At 55.4% G+C, this 19,155-nt stretch overlaps 2 protein-coding genes across 3 annotated transcripts in view; both read left to right on the top strand.

Annotated features, from left to right (window-relative positions):
• LOC125627831 (cAMP-dependent protein kinase catalytic subunit alpha-like) overlaps positions 1 to 19,155 on the top strand; it is a 132,150-nt gene that overhangs the window by 12,932 nt on the left and 100,063 nt on the right. The window lies entirely within an intron of this gene.
• The window catches only part of LOC125627833 (uncharacterized), a 45,947-nt gene continuing 30,911 nt past the window's right edge, over positions 4,120 to 19,155 (top strand). Inside the window, exon 1 of the mRNA XM_048832386.2 lies at positions 4,120 to 4,392. Coding sequence (XP_048688343.2) covers positions 4,368 to 4,392 — 25 coding nt within the window. The 5' untranslated portion in view covers positions 4,120 to 4,367. The remainder of the gene's footprint in view (positions 4,393 to 19,155) is intronic.

Here is a 19,155-nt window from a genome sequence, read left to right as displayed (position 1 = left end):
CAGCCAACGGCCTGGTTACTACCAGCAGGGGCACAAGGAGAATAGGGAGAGGATGCGGACAGGAGAGAGAAAACAGCCATTGAAAGGATGGTGCAGAGGCCTTGAGAGGTGGCAGAACTCGCTGTGCCTCGGGTGCTGAAAGCTCCCAGCTGCCCTCAGCCAGAGGCGAGTCTCTGCCCCCAGGCCGGCAGAAGCTGGATCTGCCCAGCCATGCTGAGCTCTGGTGTGAGACGCTGCATGTCCCCTGCAGCACTGGGCATTCACCAGTCACTCTCCCAGCCCTGCAGTGGGGACGGCCCTAGGGATGGATTGTGTGCAGCATGTCTGGGCCCCTCACCTCAGTGTTAACAGGCCCTGGAGGAGCCCACCCTAGGTCAGGCAGAGGAGTACCAGGATATGGGGTCTTAAGGAGTCAGGCAGGGGAACAGTTTCAAACCCAGGACACAAGGCAGGACACAAGCTCAGCTCCCCCTGATGGCAGTTGTATCCTTACAGCACAGCCTGGTCTTTAGTGGGGCAGGGGAACCCAAGGTGAACTTTGGGGAGAGCCCCCTTCCCTGTCCCAGCTAGGGGTGGTTCTGCAGGACAGGATATGCCCCAAGCCCTGGGTAGAGCTCAAGGGCGCTTTCCCAGGACGGCCTGGTCTCCCTGCAGCCATTGGCGTTGAGGGGACCTTCCTCGCTGTGCCTGCCCTTGTGCACTAGGAGAGCACCTCTCAGGAGCAAGATAAAAGACACCTGCCTTCCTTTCAACTGCCTTGCAGGCTTGGCAGGGCCCCCCGCTAGCTGCTGGGCTCATCATCTCCCAGCTGTAATCCAGGTGCCCAGACACGCTTTGAAAAGAGGAAGCCAGTGTGTTTGCTGTGACGGGGTGCAACGAAGGGAGCCCTGAGCTCAGCCTGGACATGTTCAGAAACACTCCACCATCCCTGGGACTGATCACTGGGCACCCGCATGATGACTGACTGAAACACTATTGGGGGAAGATTTGGTCTATGCAACATGGCTATGCAGAGCCCAGAAATCTATTCATGTATTCAGTTCTGCGATAGAACCACTGGGCCCCATTCTCCTCATTTACACACTGGTGTAACTGTTTAGTACCACAGACTTTCCAGAGCACCCCCTAGCAGTACCGCGCAGTGCAACAGCTACTCCACCTCAGTTTCCCCACTTATCTTTCGCTGCTCTACCTCCAAAGCCTTCTGGGTTGCAGAGGGCTAGCGCCCCCCCCCATGTGGTTCTACTTCTCCCGAGGCTCTCAAAGTGCAAAACAAGTATGAAACAACACATACTCTTCCCTTTCCTCCAGGAGATCTGCAAGGCACCAGCCTGTCCCAGTCCTGACCCTTAGCTAGTCTTACCACACCAGCTGCTCTCTCTATCTGCTTCCCTCCAACTGGTCAGGGCTCATGGAATCATGGAGCAGGTCCTCAAGGAATCAATTCTGAAGCACTTAGAGGAGAGGAAAGTGATCAGGAACAGTCAGCATGGATTCATCAAGGGCAAGTCATGCCTGACTAACCTAATTGCCTTCTATGACAAGATAATTGGCTCTGTAGATGAGGGTAAAGCAGTGGACGTGTTATTCCTTGACTTTTGCAAAGCTTTTGATACGGTCTCCCATAGTATTCTTGCCAGCAAGTTAAAGAAGTATGGGCTGGATGAATGGACTATAAGGTGGATAGAAAGCTGGCTAGATCCTCGGGCTCAACTGGTAGTGGCTCCATGTCTAGTTGGCAGCCGGTATCAAGCAGAGTGCCCCAAGGGTGGGTCCTGAGGCCGGTTTTGTTCAATATCTTCATTAATGATCTGGAGGATGGCGTGGACTGCACCCTCAGGAAGTTTGCAGATGACACTAAACTGGGAGGAGTGGAAGATACGCTGGAGGGTAGGGACAGGATACAGAGGGACCTAGACAAATTAGAGGATTGGGCCAAAAGAAATCTGATGAGGTTCAACAAGGACAAGTGCAGAGTCCTGCACTTAGGATGGAAGAATCCCATGCACCGCTACAGGCTGGGGACTGAATGGCTAGGAAGCAGTTCTGCAGAAAAGGACCTAGGGGTTTCAGTGGGCGAGAAGCTGGATACGAGTCAACAGTGTGCCCTTGTTGCCAAGAAGGCTAACGGCATTTTGGGCCGTATAAGTAGGAGCATTACCAGCAGATCAAGGGACGTGATCGTTCCACTCTATTCGACATTGGTGAGGCCTCATCTGGAGTTCTGTGTCCAGTTTTGGGCCCCACACTACAAGAAGGATGTGCAAAAATTGGAAAGCGTCCAGCGGAGGGCAACAAAAATGATTAGGGGGCTGGAACACATGACTTATGAGGAGAGACTGAGGAAACTGGGGTTGTTTAGTCTGCAGAAGAGAAGAATGAGGGGGGATTTGATAGCTGCTTTCAACTACCTGAAAGGGGGTTCCAAAGAGGATGGATCTAGACTGTTCTCAGTGGTAGCAGATGACAGAACAAGAAGTAATGATCTCAAGTTGCAGTGGGGGAAGTTTAGGTTGGATATTAGGAAAATCTTTTTCACTAGGAGGGTGGTGAAGCACTGGAATGGGTTACCTAGGGAGGTGGTGGAATCTTAGAGGTTTTGAAGATCAGGCTTGACAAAGCCCTGGCTGGGATGATTTAGTTGGGGACTGGTCCTGCTTTGAGCAGGGGGTGGGACTAGATGACCTCCTGAGGTCCCTTCCAACCCTGATATTTTATGATTCTCTTCTTTTTATTAAGCCCCTCCCTGGAAGCCTGCTCCAGATGACTCAGTTTGAGCTAATTGGAGTGCCAGGAGTTCATTATCCCCTTCCTGCCTTGCATGCAGGCATCTGTGCCCCATTCCAAACTCCATGGGGCGTGATTCCCTTCTCACTCACCCAGTGTAAATGAGGAGTGACTCTGCTGACCTCACTGTAATCACATAGGTGTGATACTGGTGTGAGAGGAGAATCAGGCCAACATTACCCGTGGAAAACCTATTAGTCACCGGCTCCCCACCCTAGAATCAGGCTAGTGTCAGCCATAGGACACAAACCTCTTTCTGTAGGAAAGCATTGTCACTGGAACTGGGTATCTGAGGCCAGAGTTGTCAAATATATGGCCTGTAGGCCAGATTCAACTTGTATGCTGTATTCAGAGTAGCAGCTGTGTTAGTCTGTATTCGCAAAAAGAAAAGGAGGACTTGTTGCACCTTAGAGACTAACAAATTTATTTGAGCATAAGCTTTTGTGAGCTACAGCTCACTTCATTGGATGCATTTTCCACTGAAAATAAATTATGCTCAAGTAAATTTGTTAGTCTCTAAGGTGCCACAAGTACTCCTTTTCGTTTTGTATGCTGTAGTTAGGTGGCCGGCATGACCTATTCAGCTGCTCCAGAATCCTTCATTTTAAAACCAGTAAGTGTCTAGGATTCATGGCTTCATGAACCTTCCACATGGGCCCCAAGTGTAACCAGTGCAGTGATATCTGCCTGAGTCTGCAGACAGCCAGAAACGACTCCCCTGTCCCACGTTCTCAACCCAGAGGACTTCACTCCCACCCCCTATCCCTGTTCCAGCTCTGCTTTGTCCCTGCATTCTCCCAGCACCATGGTTTTTGCCCCTAAAGTCTGAAGCTGCCTTTCACCCACAAAAAACACACATATGCTTCCTTCTAACTGAGGAACGACAAACCCCAGATCTGAGACAGAGAGAGCGAGCGCAGTGTGTGTGTCTCCTCTGTAATGTACTGCGCCTGCACTGAACCCATAATGGCAGCAGACTCAGTGCTGTGGCTCCGAAGGCCCATGGTCATTTGTACCGTTTTCCAGCATGCCCAGAGCTGCTTACACCTGAGAGGAGCTTAGCCCAGCTCCTGTTGGCTGGGGAAGGGGGCAGCTTGGAGAGCAACTGCTGCAGAGCATGGGGGGTCTGGCTAGCAAATGTGCCGCACATACTCTCAGAGGGCATCTGGATCTGCGGGTGGGATAGCCCTTGCTGGGGGTCCACCCCTCCTTCCTGCTGACACGACATCCTCCAGAGTCATGAGCAAAGCACTGAGCATGGATCAATGCTTCGTCCCGTTAGAGCAAACGAGAGCTGGATCACTGCCTTCATTGGGACCAAAGCCAGGATGAGCAGCCAGGCACTTCAACTCCTTCAGTGCTGGTCCTGCAGTTCCTGCGCTGGTGTGAGAGCAATGGATCATCAGATGGATCTGACAGTGGGCTGAAGCCAAGGAGTTAATCACTGACTGTTCCCCCCTTTCTTCCACACCGCTGCTCTGCTCCCTGCTAAGCCAGGCGGCTCTGCGGCCTTAGAAGCCTGGCCAGCTCAGGGCGCCGCAAAGGAAGGTGCATTTAGCAGGCGGCTCTCAGCAAGGCGAATGAGGCATGTTAATCCCTTAAGAGGTATGTGGCAGCAGAGGAGAGGGGCCTGGAGCCCTTCGGAAATCCCTCCAGGAACTGGGGAGCCATGCTGAGGTTCAGCACAGAGCCAGGCCCAGCATCTCCAGAAGCCGGGGTTACAGGAAGTAACGCTCCCTTTTGATGGAGAGATGTGGCGGGGAAGGACTGAAATGCAGCAGTCCCGAGACACAGAGGGCAGGGGGAGATTCCTGGGAGGGGAAGGGGAGCAAGGTTAGTGGAATGGGTGCGAGGGAGTGGAAAGCGAGGGGTCCGAGGGGAGGGAAATCAGCTCCATCTCCCTCCATGGCTCTCTCAGCTAGTCCCCAGGCTGTTCCTTCTCCTGGTGCCTGGTTTGAGGGACACCTGTTCTCCATGAGTATTTTTATTGGGGTTTCTTCTGACTCTGCTCCCTCTTTGTTATGTCCAGCACCCGGAGCCCTTGCTGGCAGACATGGTAGGCCAGGGGCTCGGGTGGAAGGTATCTCAGTAACAGTATTGCTTTCTCTCTCGCTCTCTCTGCCAGTCTGTTTCTGGGTAGATTCAGTATCGGAAACGGGCTGAGGGGGCTATTTGGTTTGGTGTTTGAAAAACCTCAACAGGGAGCTTCACTGATTATACTGGAGTTACCCCTGGGTGAGTGCAGGGGGGATCAGGGCCAGTGGAGTTACTCCTGATTTACACCAGGGTGAGTGTGGGGGGAATCAGGGCCAGTGGAGTTACTCCTGATTTACACCAGGGTGAATGAGGGGGGAATCAGGGCCAGTGGAGTTACTCCTGGTTTACACCAGGGTGAGTGAAGGGGAATTAATTCTTTAAGGCACTTTGATAACCCAGTGATGAGTATGATATAAATACCAGGACATTAGATTTAAGCTCTTTGTCTTCCACCACGTTTGTACAGCACCTCTTAGACCAACATCTCCTCTGTGAGCGGCTCTAGCCATTTTCCAGTGGGTCCCTCCTCCTCCCTTTCTGCACAGGGTCCACCCCGGAGTCCGCTGGGCATTGGTTCATTTAAAGAGGCACTGTCGGGTTTAAAACAAAACCCAGGGTAGAACAAATCCGGGCCCCGGCCCGTGTGTATAGCACCTCGCATGCGAAACTGCTTTACCTGGGCACCTTCCTTCCCCCTCCCCCACAGCGCCAACACCCCCAAGTGGGGCCGGGCTGCTCCGCTGCTAGTCGCTTCTCAGGGGGGCATGTGCCCGGCGCTGCAGGGTCCACCGTGCAAACTTCTGCCCTGCGCTCAGCGGGGGCGGCCCCGCAGGGCCGGGGCTTCGCCCCCCACTGCGAGTCTGTGGCGCGGGGATCGGGGCCTTGCCTAGAGCCAAACAGCCAGAACCTGCTTCCCAGCCCCCGGAATCGCCCATTCAAATAAAACAACTGTGGGGGCGTGTCTATGGGTTTTGGGAGGCGCAGCCTCTTTAACACCCCCCCCGGCCCAATTCGGTTTTGCTCGTCAGCTGTGCCAAGGTTATAAACCCCCCGCCGCGCGCCAGTCCCCGGCTCCCCGCCAGGTGCGGTCGCGGGAGCAGTCGCTGAAAGCAGCAGGAAAGCAGCGCAGCGCAGCCTGCCGGTGGTTTTCGGGTACTGGGATATCCGTGGGGTGAGTCCGTGCCTGCAGCCCCAGGCGCGGAGGTGGGTGGGCTGGCTGCTTAGCCCGGGTTAGGGGTGGCAGGAGCTGCTGTTTTCACTTCCCCCTGTGCAATCGTGGGTCCCCCTGGGCCTGAGTCTCTAGCCGAACTGGGTTATGTCTCCTGAGGCTTGATGTGTGGGGGGGCCTACCAAATTCGTGGCCATGGAAAAATGTGTCCCCGACTGTGAAATCGGGTCTTGTGCGTGCTTTTACCCTCTACTCTACAGACTTGACGGGGGAGACCAGCGTTTCTCCAGTTGGGGGCCCTGGCCCAAAAGGGGGCTGCAGGGGGTCACAAGGTAACTTTAGGGGTTTGTGGTATTGCCCACCCTTACTTCTGTGCTGCCTTCAGAGCTGGGTAGCTGGAGAGCGGTGGCTGGTGGCCGGGCACCCAGCTCTGAAGGCAGCACTCTGCCCACAGCAGCGCAGGAGTAAGGGTGGCAATACCATACTGTGCCAGCCTTACTTCTGTGCTACTGCCCGGCTCTGAAGAAGCCGTACCGCAACCACCCCTACAACAACCTTATGACTGCCCCCTCCCCCAACTCCGTGTTGGGTCAGGACCCCTACAATTACCACACCATGACATTTTAGACTTAAATAGCTGAAATCATGACATTTGCAATTTTTAAAAATCCCAGGAGTGTGAAATTGACCAAAATGGGCCATAAATTTGGTTGGGACCTATTGATGGAGCCAGTGCCGCCCCGCTTGTTAATTATGCCAGGCAGCCCACCTGCCCCTCCTTGCAGCGAACGCAGCATGCGGCCCCTGCTGCTTTCCTGAGCCCTCTGCCCAGAAAAACACAATAAGGTGCCCCTGTGCTTTTGTCCCGGGGGTCTCTAGGGATCTATAGGTGGCTTCAGGGCTATGGGACAGGCGTTGGGAAAGTGGCCTGTGTTAGCTCACCAAAGTGAAGAGTGAGGAAGGGGTAGGTAGAGGGCCAAAGCCCCTGACTCAAGATTGGAGGTGGGGTGGGGGGATCTTGCTCCATTATCTATTTCCCTTCCCACCCCAAGGGGACAACTGGCTGCTCAGAACAGGGATGGTCCCAAACTGTCCCAAGCCACTGGAAGGCAGAAACGGCCTTACACCTCAGCATGCCATCGCCTGCTCCATGCACGTGGTGCTGTGCGCAGTAGCCCTCGTGCCTTGCACAGTAGCCATGTGGGGAAAGGCTGGATTGCAAAACTGTTACACTTGCAAGACCTGTGTGCAGCTGGGGGTGGTAGGTTTTGAGGCTTGGTTGGCGCTGGGCACCGAACTGCTCTGTCTGCACTTGTCCGAGCCTCCCTTAGTGGGGAGCTTGGAGAGTTATGGAGCCGCTTTGGCATTAGTGGAACTGTTGTAGCATTTTTGGGGGAGCTGACATGAGTCTGGCGTTGCCTGCCTCTGGGGGCAGGGTGCTGCTCTGGTGGTGTTGAGTTCTAATCCAGCTCATCTCACTGACTGTATGTCCACAGGCAGGACTGTTGGCCTCATGCTGAGTTATTTCCACTGTCTGAGTACCTGATTTGAGATGGCTGGGGCCTGGTCTTCAGGTGATGCCCATTGAGCACCCAAAGATAGAAACCATTCTTTAGAAACCAGATCTTAATCTGTGCCTTAGTTTCCCTATCTGTACAGGTGGTGTGTCTGATGAAAGGGGTGGGGCAAAGGAAGGGGGAGGGATAGCTCAGTGGTTTGAGCATTGGCCTGCTAAACCCAGGGTTGTGAGTTCAATCCTTGAGGGGGCCATCTGGGGCAAAAATTGGGGATTGGTCCTGCTTTGAGTGGGGGGTTGGACTGGATGACCTCCTGAGGTCCCTTCCAACCCTGATATTCTATGAAAGGAGACTGACCTGCCTTTCGTATGGGCTAGGAGGTGTCTAAGGCGCTTGCGGACGAATGCTGTAGTGACTGTCACCAGGGAGGGTACTGACAGGTGAAAGAGGAGAAGTCACTGTTCCCTTTCATTGCTGCAACCACAGTGACCTGGCTCCTGAAGGACGAACCAAGGGGTGACATGAGTGCTGCCCTCTGTAATGGGTCCCGGCATGAGTTCCTCACCTCCTGCAGGCTGCTAGCCAGGTCTGAGCCTGCGGGGATGGAGCTCCCTGAGCTGGGGTATCTGCACCTTATAACATCCCACCATCTTCATCAAAGGAATCTCTTGGGGTTGAATTTCCAGGCTTTTTTGGGGCGGGAGGCGGGGGGTGGGGGGATGATGAAGTTTGTTCAGTGAACTCCCTTGAGGCTGAAGAATTACGTTAGACCAGTAAGACTCACTCAGGCTTGCAGGCTGCCAGTGACTCTTTATCGTGTCTCCTGTGGCCCTTTGCAGCACATTATTAAAACACTGATTTAATTATTAACCAGTCAGGATGCTTATGCTATGGTAGCCAATTGTAGCTGATAAATTAATACTTGCACCGTCATTTTGCAGTGAGAATAATATAGGCACTAGATATTTCCTGCCATACTGTTTAAATATGACTATATAGTACTATAGGAAATGAATTAATGAATTCACACCCCTGTGGCTCTTCTGGGTAAAGCTGATGGCTAACTTGACTCCTGGACCCCTGAGGTAGGAATTTCCCTGCTCTAACACTGATACATGCAGGCTCTCACGTTGCCATGGGCTTCTCCCAGCAGCTTGCTCACGCCATCTGACTGCTGCTGGAATACACGGGCACATCTTGTCCTCATATGCTGTGCCCGTGTGTTAGAGAACATGCTCGTTTAAAGTTGCCCAATGCTCCCTTATAGCGTTGTTTGGCAGCCACCTGCTTTGTCCGCTGCTTGTAGAAAGAGCAGCCCATTGGAGCGAGCTGGTGGGCACCAGGGTGGGCCGACAGCCCCCGCATCAGCTCCCCTAAGTTCCCTGTGCGGCTGCTGCCCGGCAGGCTGTAAATTGCCTGCAGTTCAGGTGTCCCTCCCCACACGGCCCTGTGCTGCTCCTGCCCTCTGCCTTGGAGCTGCTCCGGGAGCCTCCTGCTCGCTATGCAGGTAGGGTGACCAGATGTCCCAATTTTGGGCTCTTTTTCATATATAGGTTCCTATTACCCCCCACCCCCTGTCCTGATTTTTCACACTTGCTGTCTGGTCACCCTAGGTGCAGGGGAGGGCAGAGGGGTGCTGTTGTCAGGCTGTCCCCCTCCCCCGTTCCTGCCCCCCATCTCCACAGAGATGGGGGGGACACAACAGGGCTCAGAGTGGAGGGCGCTTGCTGGCAGCAGCTGCTGTCTCAAAGTCTCTCTCACACTCACACACAGGGGGTGTGTCTGTGTCTTTCTCTCTGCCATGCTGTCTTCTCCATTTGTGCTGCCCTATAAGGTGTGGCTGCATTAACAATGTGTTAACCCTTGAGGGCTCAGCCGGGTGCGAGTTCATCATTTAGCAGCAAGGCATTCCTTGGGAAATATCCCACCCTCTGACTCCACCATCTCAACCAAGCGTCACAATCGTCACTGCTGTGTACAGTACTACATTGTTTGTTTAAAACGTATACTATAAAATATAGTCTTTTGTCTGGCAAAAAAAAATTCCTTGGAACCTAACCCCCCTATTTACATTAATTCTTATGGGGAAATTGGATTCGCTTAACATCATTTCACTTACAGTAGCATTTTTCAGGAACAGAACTACAACGTTAAGCAAGGAATTACTGTATATTTTTAAAAATAATGTAAAAATGTGAGGGCTCGGGGTGGGGCTGGTGATGAGGGGTTTGGGTGTGGGAGGGGGCTCAGGGCTAGGGCAGAGGGTTGGGGTGCAGGGGGTGAGGGCTCTGGGGTGGAGCAGAGCTGGGGATGAGGAGTTTGGGGTGCAGACAGGCTGCCCTGGAGCAAGGGCCAGAGAGGAGGATTCCCCCCAGCCCTCTTCCCGCAGTGAGCTCCCCCCCACTTCCTCCCTGCACCACACTCACCTCGCACCATGGCCACTGCATGTGCTCCTAGGGCCCCTCTCAGGTACAGGAAGCCCCCTCGCCTCCCCTGCGGTGTGTGCCGGGGGGGCTGCTGTCACACGTGCACCTCCTCCCCTGCTGCTGCCCCTCACTGGGGGTGGGGGGTGGGGCTGCCACTTGTCTGCTAGTGGGGGCTACCCTGTGCTGGTGGAGGGTCCCATTGGAAAATGAAAGGGTCTGAGGGGGAAGGGCAGGCTCAGGGTCAGTCTGCCCTGGCAGTAGTGGCTGCGGGAGCACTAGGACCCTGCGGCTGCAGTGATGCTGGGAGGCAGCATGGAGCTGCAGGGGAGAGACAGGGAAGCTCTGCTCCTGGGACTGAGGAGGTGCACAGGGGCAGCAAGTGGGGGCCGGGGGAGACACACGGCCCCAGACATTGGTGGAGCCGGGCCCTGAAGATTGCTGGAGCCCCGGCACCATGAGCCCGTATAACTCGCCGTCTATGGACACAAGCCAACCTCCCTCGAGTGCCACTAGTCCTCCAGTGGCTTCCCTCTATTCCCCCGTCCCCTCCAGGTGGCCAGAGAGGAGGGACGAGCTCTCCCACAAGTCACTGGGAAAATCCATCCAGTGGCTCAGTTTACTGCAGCTCTAAGAGCCACGGGAGGTGCTCCCAGGAGTCCTAGCCACGCACACGAGCGGGGATGCAGAGGCTCACGTGTTCGACTGCAGCAGGGCTGCTCGCACTCAAGCTCGGCCAAATGAACGCTGTCGCAGAGACATCCCCTCGACGGGTCTGAGCCAGATCACCCTGCCCTTCCCACCAGCAGACAGCTGAGCAGCGAGCCCGCCGGTTCTCCATTACATACAGACGCCCCATCGAGAGCCGCGGAAGGTCCCCATTTAACCCCAGAACAGGGACAATGCAGGCAGCGCAGACCTCTCCAGCCTCCTCCAACATGCATCAAACCCTGCAAGGCTTGCAGACCAACTCCCCGCGAGGGCTCCAAGGCCTCCCCACATGTCCCCCTCATGTGCCCAGAACACACTTCACTAGGAAAGAAGCTTCCCCCACACATCAATCCTTAACGAAAGGCTCGGATGATCCTAGAAACTAGAGTGACTTTTTGCCAGAGCTGCCGCTCCATAGACCAGTTATTACCATTTCAGAAACTGTCAGACAAGGAGCTTTCCATCTAAACCGTCTCTCTACCGCCAGGGAAAGGGACCCAGAGCTCGTGTGGAAACAAAAACCCAGCTTAATACTTCACATCGCAAACGCAGTCGCTGGTTTCCCTTCTCTTCTTTATCTTTACAAAGAGGTTTGAAGGATTTTTAGTGGGGTGTTTGCCAAGGGACTGAGCAGGATGAGGTCTCTGGATACCAGCGCCCGAACCTTGTTTAATGTGGGAGAGGGACTGGGTTCTGTTAACACCTTTGGGCCCCTGTATTCCAGCTAAATCAATACAGAGCTCCGACGAGACAATCAGGCCAGGCAGCCTACGTGGGCTGAAGTGTTTCAGGCAGCTAATCTAGAACGCTGCAGGATGTGGGGGCAAATACTCAAGAATACCAGTGTCCAGAAAGAGCATGTCATTTTGCGTCATTGCTCTAGAAAGCCACGTTACTGTGGGCTGCGACTCTAGAATCCCACAGCATTTGGACCAGGCCTCCAGACCCACCACAGTATTGTATCTAGAATTCCGTAGTGCTTGGTGCGACTGCTCTGGGCCAGCCCTGTGTTTCTGGACACGACTCTAGAATGTCACAGCACTTGGGATGATTATTCTGGAATGCCTCCATGCCTTAGGCCGTGACTCTAGAATATTGCTGGGTTTGGACCAGCCCTCCAGAACACAGCGGAGCTTTTGGGTTGCGGCTCTAGAACCCCACATTGTTTGTAGCCCTGCCTCTAGAATGCCAGGGCACATGGGGGCCCGTTACGAGAAAAAACGGTTGCTCGGTTTCTTGTAACTGTTGTTCTTCGAGATGTGTTGTTCATGTCCATTCCAAGCAGGTGTGTGCACGCCACGTGCGTGCCAGCAGGAAGATTTTCCCCCTAGCAGCACCCGTAGGGTCGGCCTGGGTGCCCCCTGGGGTGGCGCCTTCATGGCTCCCAATATCGGGCCCCGCCAACCCCCCAGGCCCTCAGTTCCTTGTTGCTGACTATTCTGACAGAGGGGTAGAAGGGTGGGTATTGGAATGGACATGAACAACACATCTCGAAGAACAACAGTTACGAGAAAGTGAGTAACCTTTTTTCTTCTTCGAGTGATTGTTCATGTTCATTCCAAGAAGGTGATTCACAAGCTAGAGCTCAGGAGGTGGGGTCGGAGTTATCCACAGAAAATAGCATGGCTCTCCCATAAGCTGCATTGTCCCTGGACTGTTGTGTAATTGCATAGTGCAATGTAAATGTATGTATCGAGGACCACGTAGCAGCCCTGCAAATTTCCTGAATAGGGACTTGTGCCAGGAATGCCACAGAGGAGGCCTGAGCCCTGTAGAGTGAGCGGTTATCTGCAGAGTGGGCTCCTTTGCCAGGGTATAGCACTCCCTAATGCAGGACGTTATCCATGACAATATGTGTTGAGAGGATACCAGGAGGCCCTTCATTCTGTCCGCCACAGCTACAAAGGGTTGGACGGACTTCCGGAATGACTTAGCTCTCTATGTAGAAAGCTAAAGCCCTACGCACGTCCAGTGAGTACAGCCTGCGCTCCCTATCGGAGGAGCGTGGCTTGGGATAAAACACTGGGAAGAAGATGTCCTGGGTCATGTGAAAATGGGAGACAACCTTCGGGAGCAAAGCTGGATGAGGCCTGAGCTGGACCTTATCCTTAAGAAAAACTGTGTAAGGGAGCTCAGTTGTGAGGTTGTGGTTGAGGTTCTGAGCTCCGAAACCCGTTGAGCTGAGGTAATTGCCACGAGGAACATGAGCTTGAATGAGAGATATAACAGGGAGCAGGTGGCCAGAGGTTCAAATGGCAGGCCTGTAAGCCTGGAGAGGACTGAATGGAGGTCCCAGGCAAGGACAGGCTGACGCATGTGTGGGAAGAGCCTATCCAAACCCTTGAGAAAACGACTGACTATAGGGTTTGCAAAGACCGAGAGACCGTCTGAAGCCGGATGGAAGGCGGAGATAGCGGCCAAGTGGACCCTTATTGATGACTGGGACAAGTCTTGGTGCTTTAGGTAAAGGAGGTAGTCCAGTATAAGTGGTATGCAGGTGAGGAGTGGCGGCTGACTACGTTGCTCCGCCCAGATGGAGAACCTTTTGCACTTGGCCAGGTAAGTAGCCCTGGTGGAAGGCTTTCTACTACCCAGGAGGACTTGTCTGTCCTGGTTCAAACAGGACAGCTCTGTGGCACCTAGCCATGGAGCATCCAGGCCGTAAGGTGGAGCAACTCCAGATTCGGGTGCCAGAGTCGGCCCTGGTCCTGCGTGATCAGGTTGGGAACCAGCAGTGAGGTGAGAGGGGCTGCTATGGACACTTTCAGGAACGAGGTGAACCACCGCTGATGCGGCCACGCCGGTGCTATTAGTATGACGCGGGCCCGGTCCCTGCGGATCTTGAGGAGCACCCTGTGGACTAGGGGGATGGCTGGGAAAGCGTACAGCAGGCAGCCCTCCCACGAGAGGAGGAAGGCATCCCCAATGGACCACGAGCTGTGGTTCCCGAGAGAACAGAATGGCTGACATTTCGAGCGAACAGGTCTATCTGGGGAGAGCCCCAGAACCGGAAGATTGAGCTCACCACGTCTGGCCGAAGGGACCACTCGTGGCTGTTGAAGGTCCGGCTGAGGCTGTCCGCCAGTGTGTTTCCCACCCCTGGGAGGTATTAGGCCTGCGGGTAGATCGAGTGCTCTATGCAGAAGTCCCACAGCACAAGGGCTTCTCAGCACAGGGGAGAAGAGTGTGCACCCTCCTGTTTGTTGATATAAAACATCGCTGAGGTGTTGTCCGTGAGGATTGAAACACATCTGCCCATTATGTGCATTTTGAAAGCGTAGCAGGCCAGACGCACTGCCCTCCGCTCTTTGACACTGATGTGAAGAGCAAGGTCCAGCGGAGACCAGAGGCCTTGGGTCTTGAGGTCCCATAGGTGAGCCCCCCAACCCAGATCCGAGGCATCCGACACCAAGGTGAGCGAGGACTGAGGGCTGGCAAAAGGCACCCCTGCGCAAACCATTCGAGGGTTGAACCACCATAGGAGGGAGTCCAGTACCAGGCGGGGCAGGGTTACAACCCTGTCCAACGCATCTCTGGCTGGCCGGTGCACCGACACCAGCCAAGACTGGAGTGGGTGCAGCCTGAGCCTGGCATGCTGCACCACGTATGTGCAGGAGGCCATGTATCCCAGCAGCTTTAGACAGTTTCTTGCCGACGTTGTGGGGAACCGTCTGAGGCTCTGTATGATGTCCTGAAGTGAGCGAAACCTGGCCTCCAGGAGGTACGCCCTAGCTTGGATAGAGTCCAGAACTCTATCCTCTGCACCGGGGACAGAATGGATTTCGACTCGTTCAGGAGGAGACCTAAGTCGAGAAAGGTCCTCCTTACTAACTCGACCTGAGCCTCCACCTGGGCCCTCAAGCAACTTTTGATCAGCCAGTCATCAAGGTATGGAAAAACCTGTATCTGGCGCTTGCGCAGGAACGCCGCGACAACTGCCATACATTTTGTGAATATTCGGGGGGCAGTCGACAGCCTGAATGGGAGGACGGCAAACTGGTAGTGGCCTCTGTTCACCATGAACCTGAGGTAGCATCTGTGATGTGGGACTATTGCGATATGAAAATATGCGTCCTTCACGTTGAGGGCGGCGTACCAGTCTCCTGGATCCAGTGAGGGGATAATGGAGGTTAGCGAGACCATGCGAAACTTGAGTTTCTTTACGTACTTGTTGAGCTGTCGCAGGTCCAGCATAGGTCTGAGGCCCCCCTTGGCCTTTGGTATGAGGAAATACCGGGAGTAGAAACCCTTGCCCCTTAGCTCCTGAGGAACCTCCTCCACTGCCCCTACCGAGAGGAGGGACTGCACCTCTTGAATTAGAAGTTGCTCGTGAGGGGGTCCCTAAAGAGGGATGAGGAAGGGGGTTGGGGGGGTGGGAGGGTACAGAATTGTATGGAATATCCCCTCTACCATGTGGAGCAACCATCGGTCTGAAGTAATTTGAGACCAGGCATGGTAGAAAGGGGATAGACGGGATGAGAAAGTAAGATGGAAAGATCCAAAGGTTGTACTGGCAAACCGTCCTCGACCGTACCCTCAAAAGGGTGGTCTAGAGCCCTGTGGGGCCCTAGGCTGGCCCGAGCTTTGTCCAGAGGGAGGGCGTTGCCTCCTCCGAGTGCTCCTGTTCCGCCTAGGCGGAGCTTCCTGGCGGTTTTGGGGTTGGTAAGGACAAGGGGCAGGTTGAGGCCTAAAATGTCTGTGCTGGGTAGCAGGCGTGTGAAGCCCCAGCGAACGAAGGGTAGCCCTCGAGTCCTTCAAGCTATGAAGTCTCTTATCCGTCTTCTCGGAGAAGAGAACTACACCCTCAAAGGGAAGGTCTTGAATGGTCTGCTGGACCTCGTGGGGAAGACCAGAGACCTGTAGCCAGGACCCTCTCCTCATAACCACCCCTGTGGCCAAAGTGCGGGAGGCCGCATCCGCCGCGTCCAAGGCTGCTTGCAAAGATGCTCGGGAGAACAGTTTCTTCTCCTCTACGAGCACAGAGTCTCGCAGTATCTGTGCAGTACCTCTGCAGTATCTGGGCCCATTGCTCTAGAACACAGAAGCATTGCGCCTCGTGGCTCTAGACCAGGAGTGGGCAAACTTTTTGGCCTGAGGGCCACATCTGGGTATGGAAAATGTATGGCGGGCCATGAATGCTCATGAAATTGGGGGTTGGGGTGCGGAAGGGGGTGAGGGCTCCAGCTGGGGGTGCAGGCTCTGAGGTGGGGCTGGGGATGAGGGGTTGGGGGTGCAGGAGGGTGCTCCGGGCTGGGACTGAGGGGTTTGGAGGGCGGGAGGGGGGGTCAGGGCTGAGACAGGGGTGTGGGGCGGGAGGGTGTGTGTGCAGGCTCTGGGCAGTGCTTACCTCAAGCAACTCCCAGAAGCAGCAGAATGTCGCCCCTCCAGCCCCCTCCAGCTCCATGGTTCCTGGCCAATGGGAGCTGTGGTGGTGGCGGTTGGTGCGGGGGCAGTTTGTGGAGCCTCCTGGCGGCCCCATGTGTAGGAACCAGAGGGGGGACATGCTGCTGCTTCCGGGAGCTGCGTGGAGCGGGGCAAGCCCTGGACCCCGCTGCCCGGTGGGAGCTCAAGGGCCAGATTAAAATGTCTGGAGGGCTGGATACAGCCACCGGGCAATAATTTGCCCATCCCTGCTCTAGACCACCACCGTAAATGGGCTCGTGGCTCCAGAATGCCATCCAGGTCTGTTTCTGTGACTCCCATCGCCCTTTCCTATCTCTGCCCTACAAACTGTTCCCACCTTGATTGTTCAGTCCAGATTGGATGCTGTTCTAAGAGATCTGCTCCAGGAATCGTTCGGGGGAAGTCCTACGGCCTGTGTTCTCTAGGAGGTCAGACCAGATGATTCCACCGGTCCCTTGGAAGCTTGGACTCTATTTTGTCCTGTTCTCACCATGCTGGCCTGTTCCGCGGCCCTCTCTCCCCACCCTGCCCGATCTGCACCCCAGAAGCCCTGACTCTCCATTCACTGATGCCTGGCCTGCCACACTGGGCTCTTTGATACCACTTTTAGTTCTCGAATTTGCTTTAAAGTGCCATACATTGCTCCGAGGGCGACTCTTGGGGAAGCGCAGCAGCCAGGGCTCTTGGAAACAGGCAAAGGGAGGGGAGGAATAGCTCCATTTGGAGGAGGAAAAATAATTACAGCTTCTGACAGATGATATGTTAGTGACGGGCAGTGTGAGCAGGGAGGGGCCCCGGCCCTTTAAAATGCCCACAGATACTGATGGAATTCTGGGCTTGATTTTTAGTGCCTAGCTACTCACACAAGCCTGGGAATTAGCAGAGCTCCCCCCACACACACCCTCACAGTGAAGGAGGAGCCTGAATCCTGTCCAAATGGCTGAATGGAGTTGTTCTGGACCAAGCCCTAGCCAGGACTGATGTGGTCCAGTGGGTAGCATCTAGGGTAGGAGTCAGGACATTGGGGTTCTGTCTGGGCCTACTCTGGGCAAGCCGCCGCCTTTCTCTGTGCCTCAGTTTCCCCTCCCAAACAGTAGATTGTAAGCTCTTTGGGGGCAGAGGCCGTCTCTCAGTGTGTTTTTCTGCAGACAATGCGGCTCTGATCTCGGTTGGGGGTCTGTGCAGCACCTGACACAATGGGGCCCTCATCTGGGGCTTTCTGTACAGCACTGGGGACAAGGAAGCCCTGATTTCAGCTCGGGCCTCGAGGTCCTGGTGTGTTATTTATAGCTCTCAGTTTGGGAACACGTGACAGGGAGAATTATTCGGATGATGGGTTGGAATCCTGGTTGGCTTTCCGTGCTCGAGCTCAACCATCAGCTATGGGCTGGAGGCAGGAGTAGCCGGGCGGATTCCCTGGCGTCTGCTATACAGTGGGTCAGCCTGGAGGGCCTGAAAATCTAGGAATCTATGAAAGTTGCAAACAGAAAGAGAAGGGAAATTCCTCCAGTACATTATTTGTTGCAAACTTTTGGCCCCGTTCTAGCAAGGACCCTGTTACCCCCTCCCCCCGACCGCCCCATTTCTGGGGGCAGGATGTCTGTTTTATGATGCATATAAAAGGCAGCCCTGCTACTCCATGTTAGGCCATGGGGGTCAGCGCTGAGGGAGAGGGGAGAGGGCCCCCTGCTGAGCCCACACCCTGCTCCCTGCAGCATAGCGCCCCCTAGTGCTGCACTGGGGCATTGGGGTCAGCGCTGACTGAGAGGGGAGAGGGCCCCCTGCTGAGCCCACATCCTGCTCCCTGCAGCACAGCGCCCCCTAGTGCTGCACTGGGGCATTGGGGTCAGCGCTGACTGAGAGGGGAGAGGGCCCCCTGCTGAGCCCACACCCTGCTCCCTGCAGCATAGCGCCCCCTAGTGCTGCACTGGGGCATTGGGGTCAGCGCTGACTGAGAGGGGAGTGCCCCCTGCTGGCCCCCTGCTGAGCCCACACCCTGCTCCCTGCAGCACAGCGCCCCCTAGTGCTGCACTGGGGCCTTGGGTCAGCGCTAACTGAGAGGGGAGCGCCCCCTGCTGACCCCTCACCTCGCAGCAGAGCACCCCCTCCCCCGCCAATTCTTTTCCCTGTCTGTGCGTCCCCTGTGGCCAGGCATCCCCCGTGAAATGGCCGATCACCTGGCGCCGGTGGCTCGGCTTGTTCGGTTCCTCTCCTCCACCCTCGCTCTGTCTTATTTTCCCTCTATTTATTCTTGTTTTTCCCCCCTCGAGAGAAAAAACGTTGCTCTCAGCACGAGAAAAAATAAATAGCAGTGAGCAGCATCGGAGACGGATGCCGGGAGCGGGGCGGCTGCAGAACGTCCAGGGGAAAAGCTTAATGATATGATGCTTCCTCGCTAATGTTCTCCTTGTGTTCACACGCAGCCTGCTGTTCCAGCTCCCACTCCAGCCCCCCCAACAAACACCCCATGACCTCCCCCATCACCCCCCTTCCCGCACGGGGGAGCTGGCCCATGTCCCCGCTTGCAGCTGGCTTTGGTGGTGCTGCAGAGCAGCATTGGTGGAGGCTTGGTCGCCCCTTTAGGGGATGGGGGAGCTCATGGGGTGCTTCCATTCCCTCCCCCCAACCCTGACAACTAGGGGCTCAGGGTCCGGGAGAAGTAACCCTGGGTCCATCCAGAGGGGGGGGCAGCTAAGCAAGGCTGGCTCAGAGGGGTGGGGAATAGAGCACGGGGCCTTTCTCCTCTAGGGGGCGCCTGTCTGGCAGGGGCTGGAATGGGACACAGGAGCCTGTCTGCCCTGGGGGGGCTGCTGGTGGCAATTGAACTCTTACCCGCTGCCCCCCATTCTGCTGCCTCAGGGGCCCCCTTGCTGCAGTTCTTTCTGGGCCCCAGCAGATGGGCCACCATAGCCTCTGAGGCAAGCAACTCACTTTAGCGCTTTTGGCTGGGGTCTGGTTAGTCACAGCCAGGCCCAAATGAGCCAGGGAGCCTGAACTCCTAAGCGGGGGAGTGGGGGCACCCTTCTGGTGAGACACAGGACCACAGGGCCCAAGTCCCAGACAGCTGCCAGGGCCCAGGACTGTGGCAGCAAAAGCCTGAAAGCCCTTA

This window comes from Caretta caretta, chromosome 20 (assembly GCF_965140235.1).
Source record: "Caretta caretta isolate rCarCar2 chromosome 20, rCarCar1.hap1, whole genome shotgun sequence".
Classification (NCBI taxonomy): Eukaryota; Metazoa; Chordata; order Testudines; family Cheloniidae; genus Caretta; species Caretta caretta.
The sequence above is the reverse complement of the archived record's forward strand: the minus strand, read 5'-3'. Positions and strand labels throughout refer to the sequence as shown.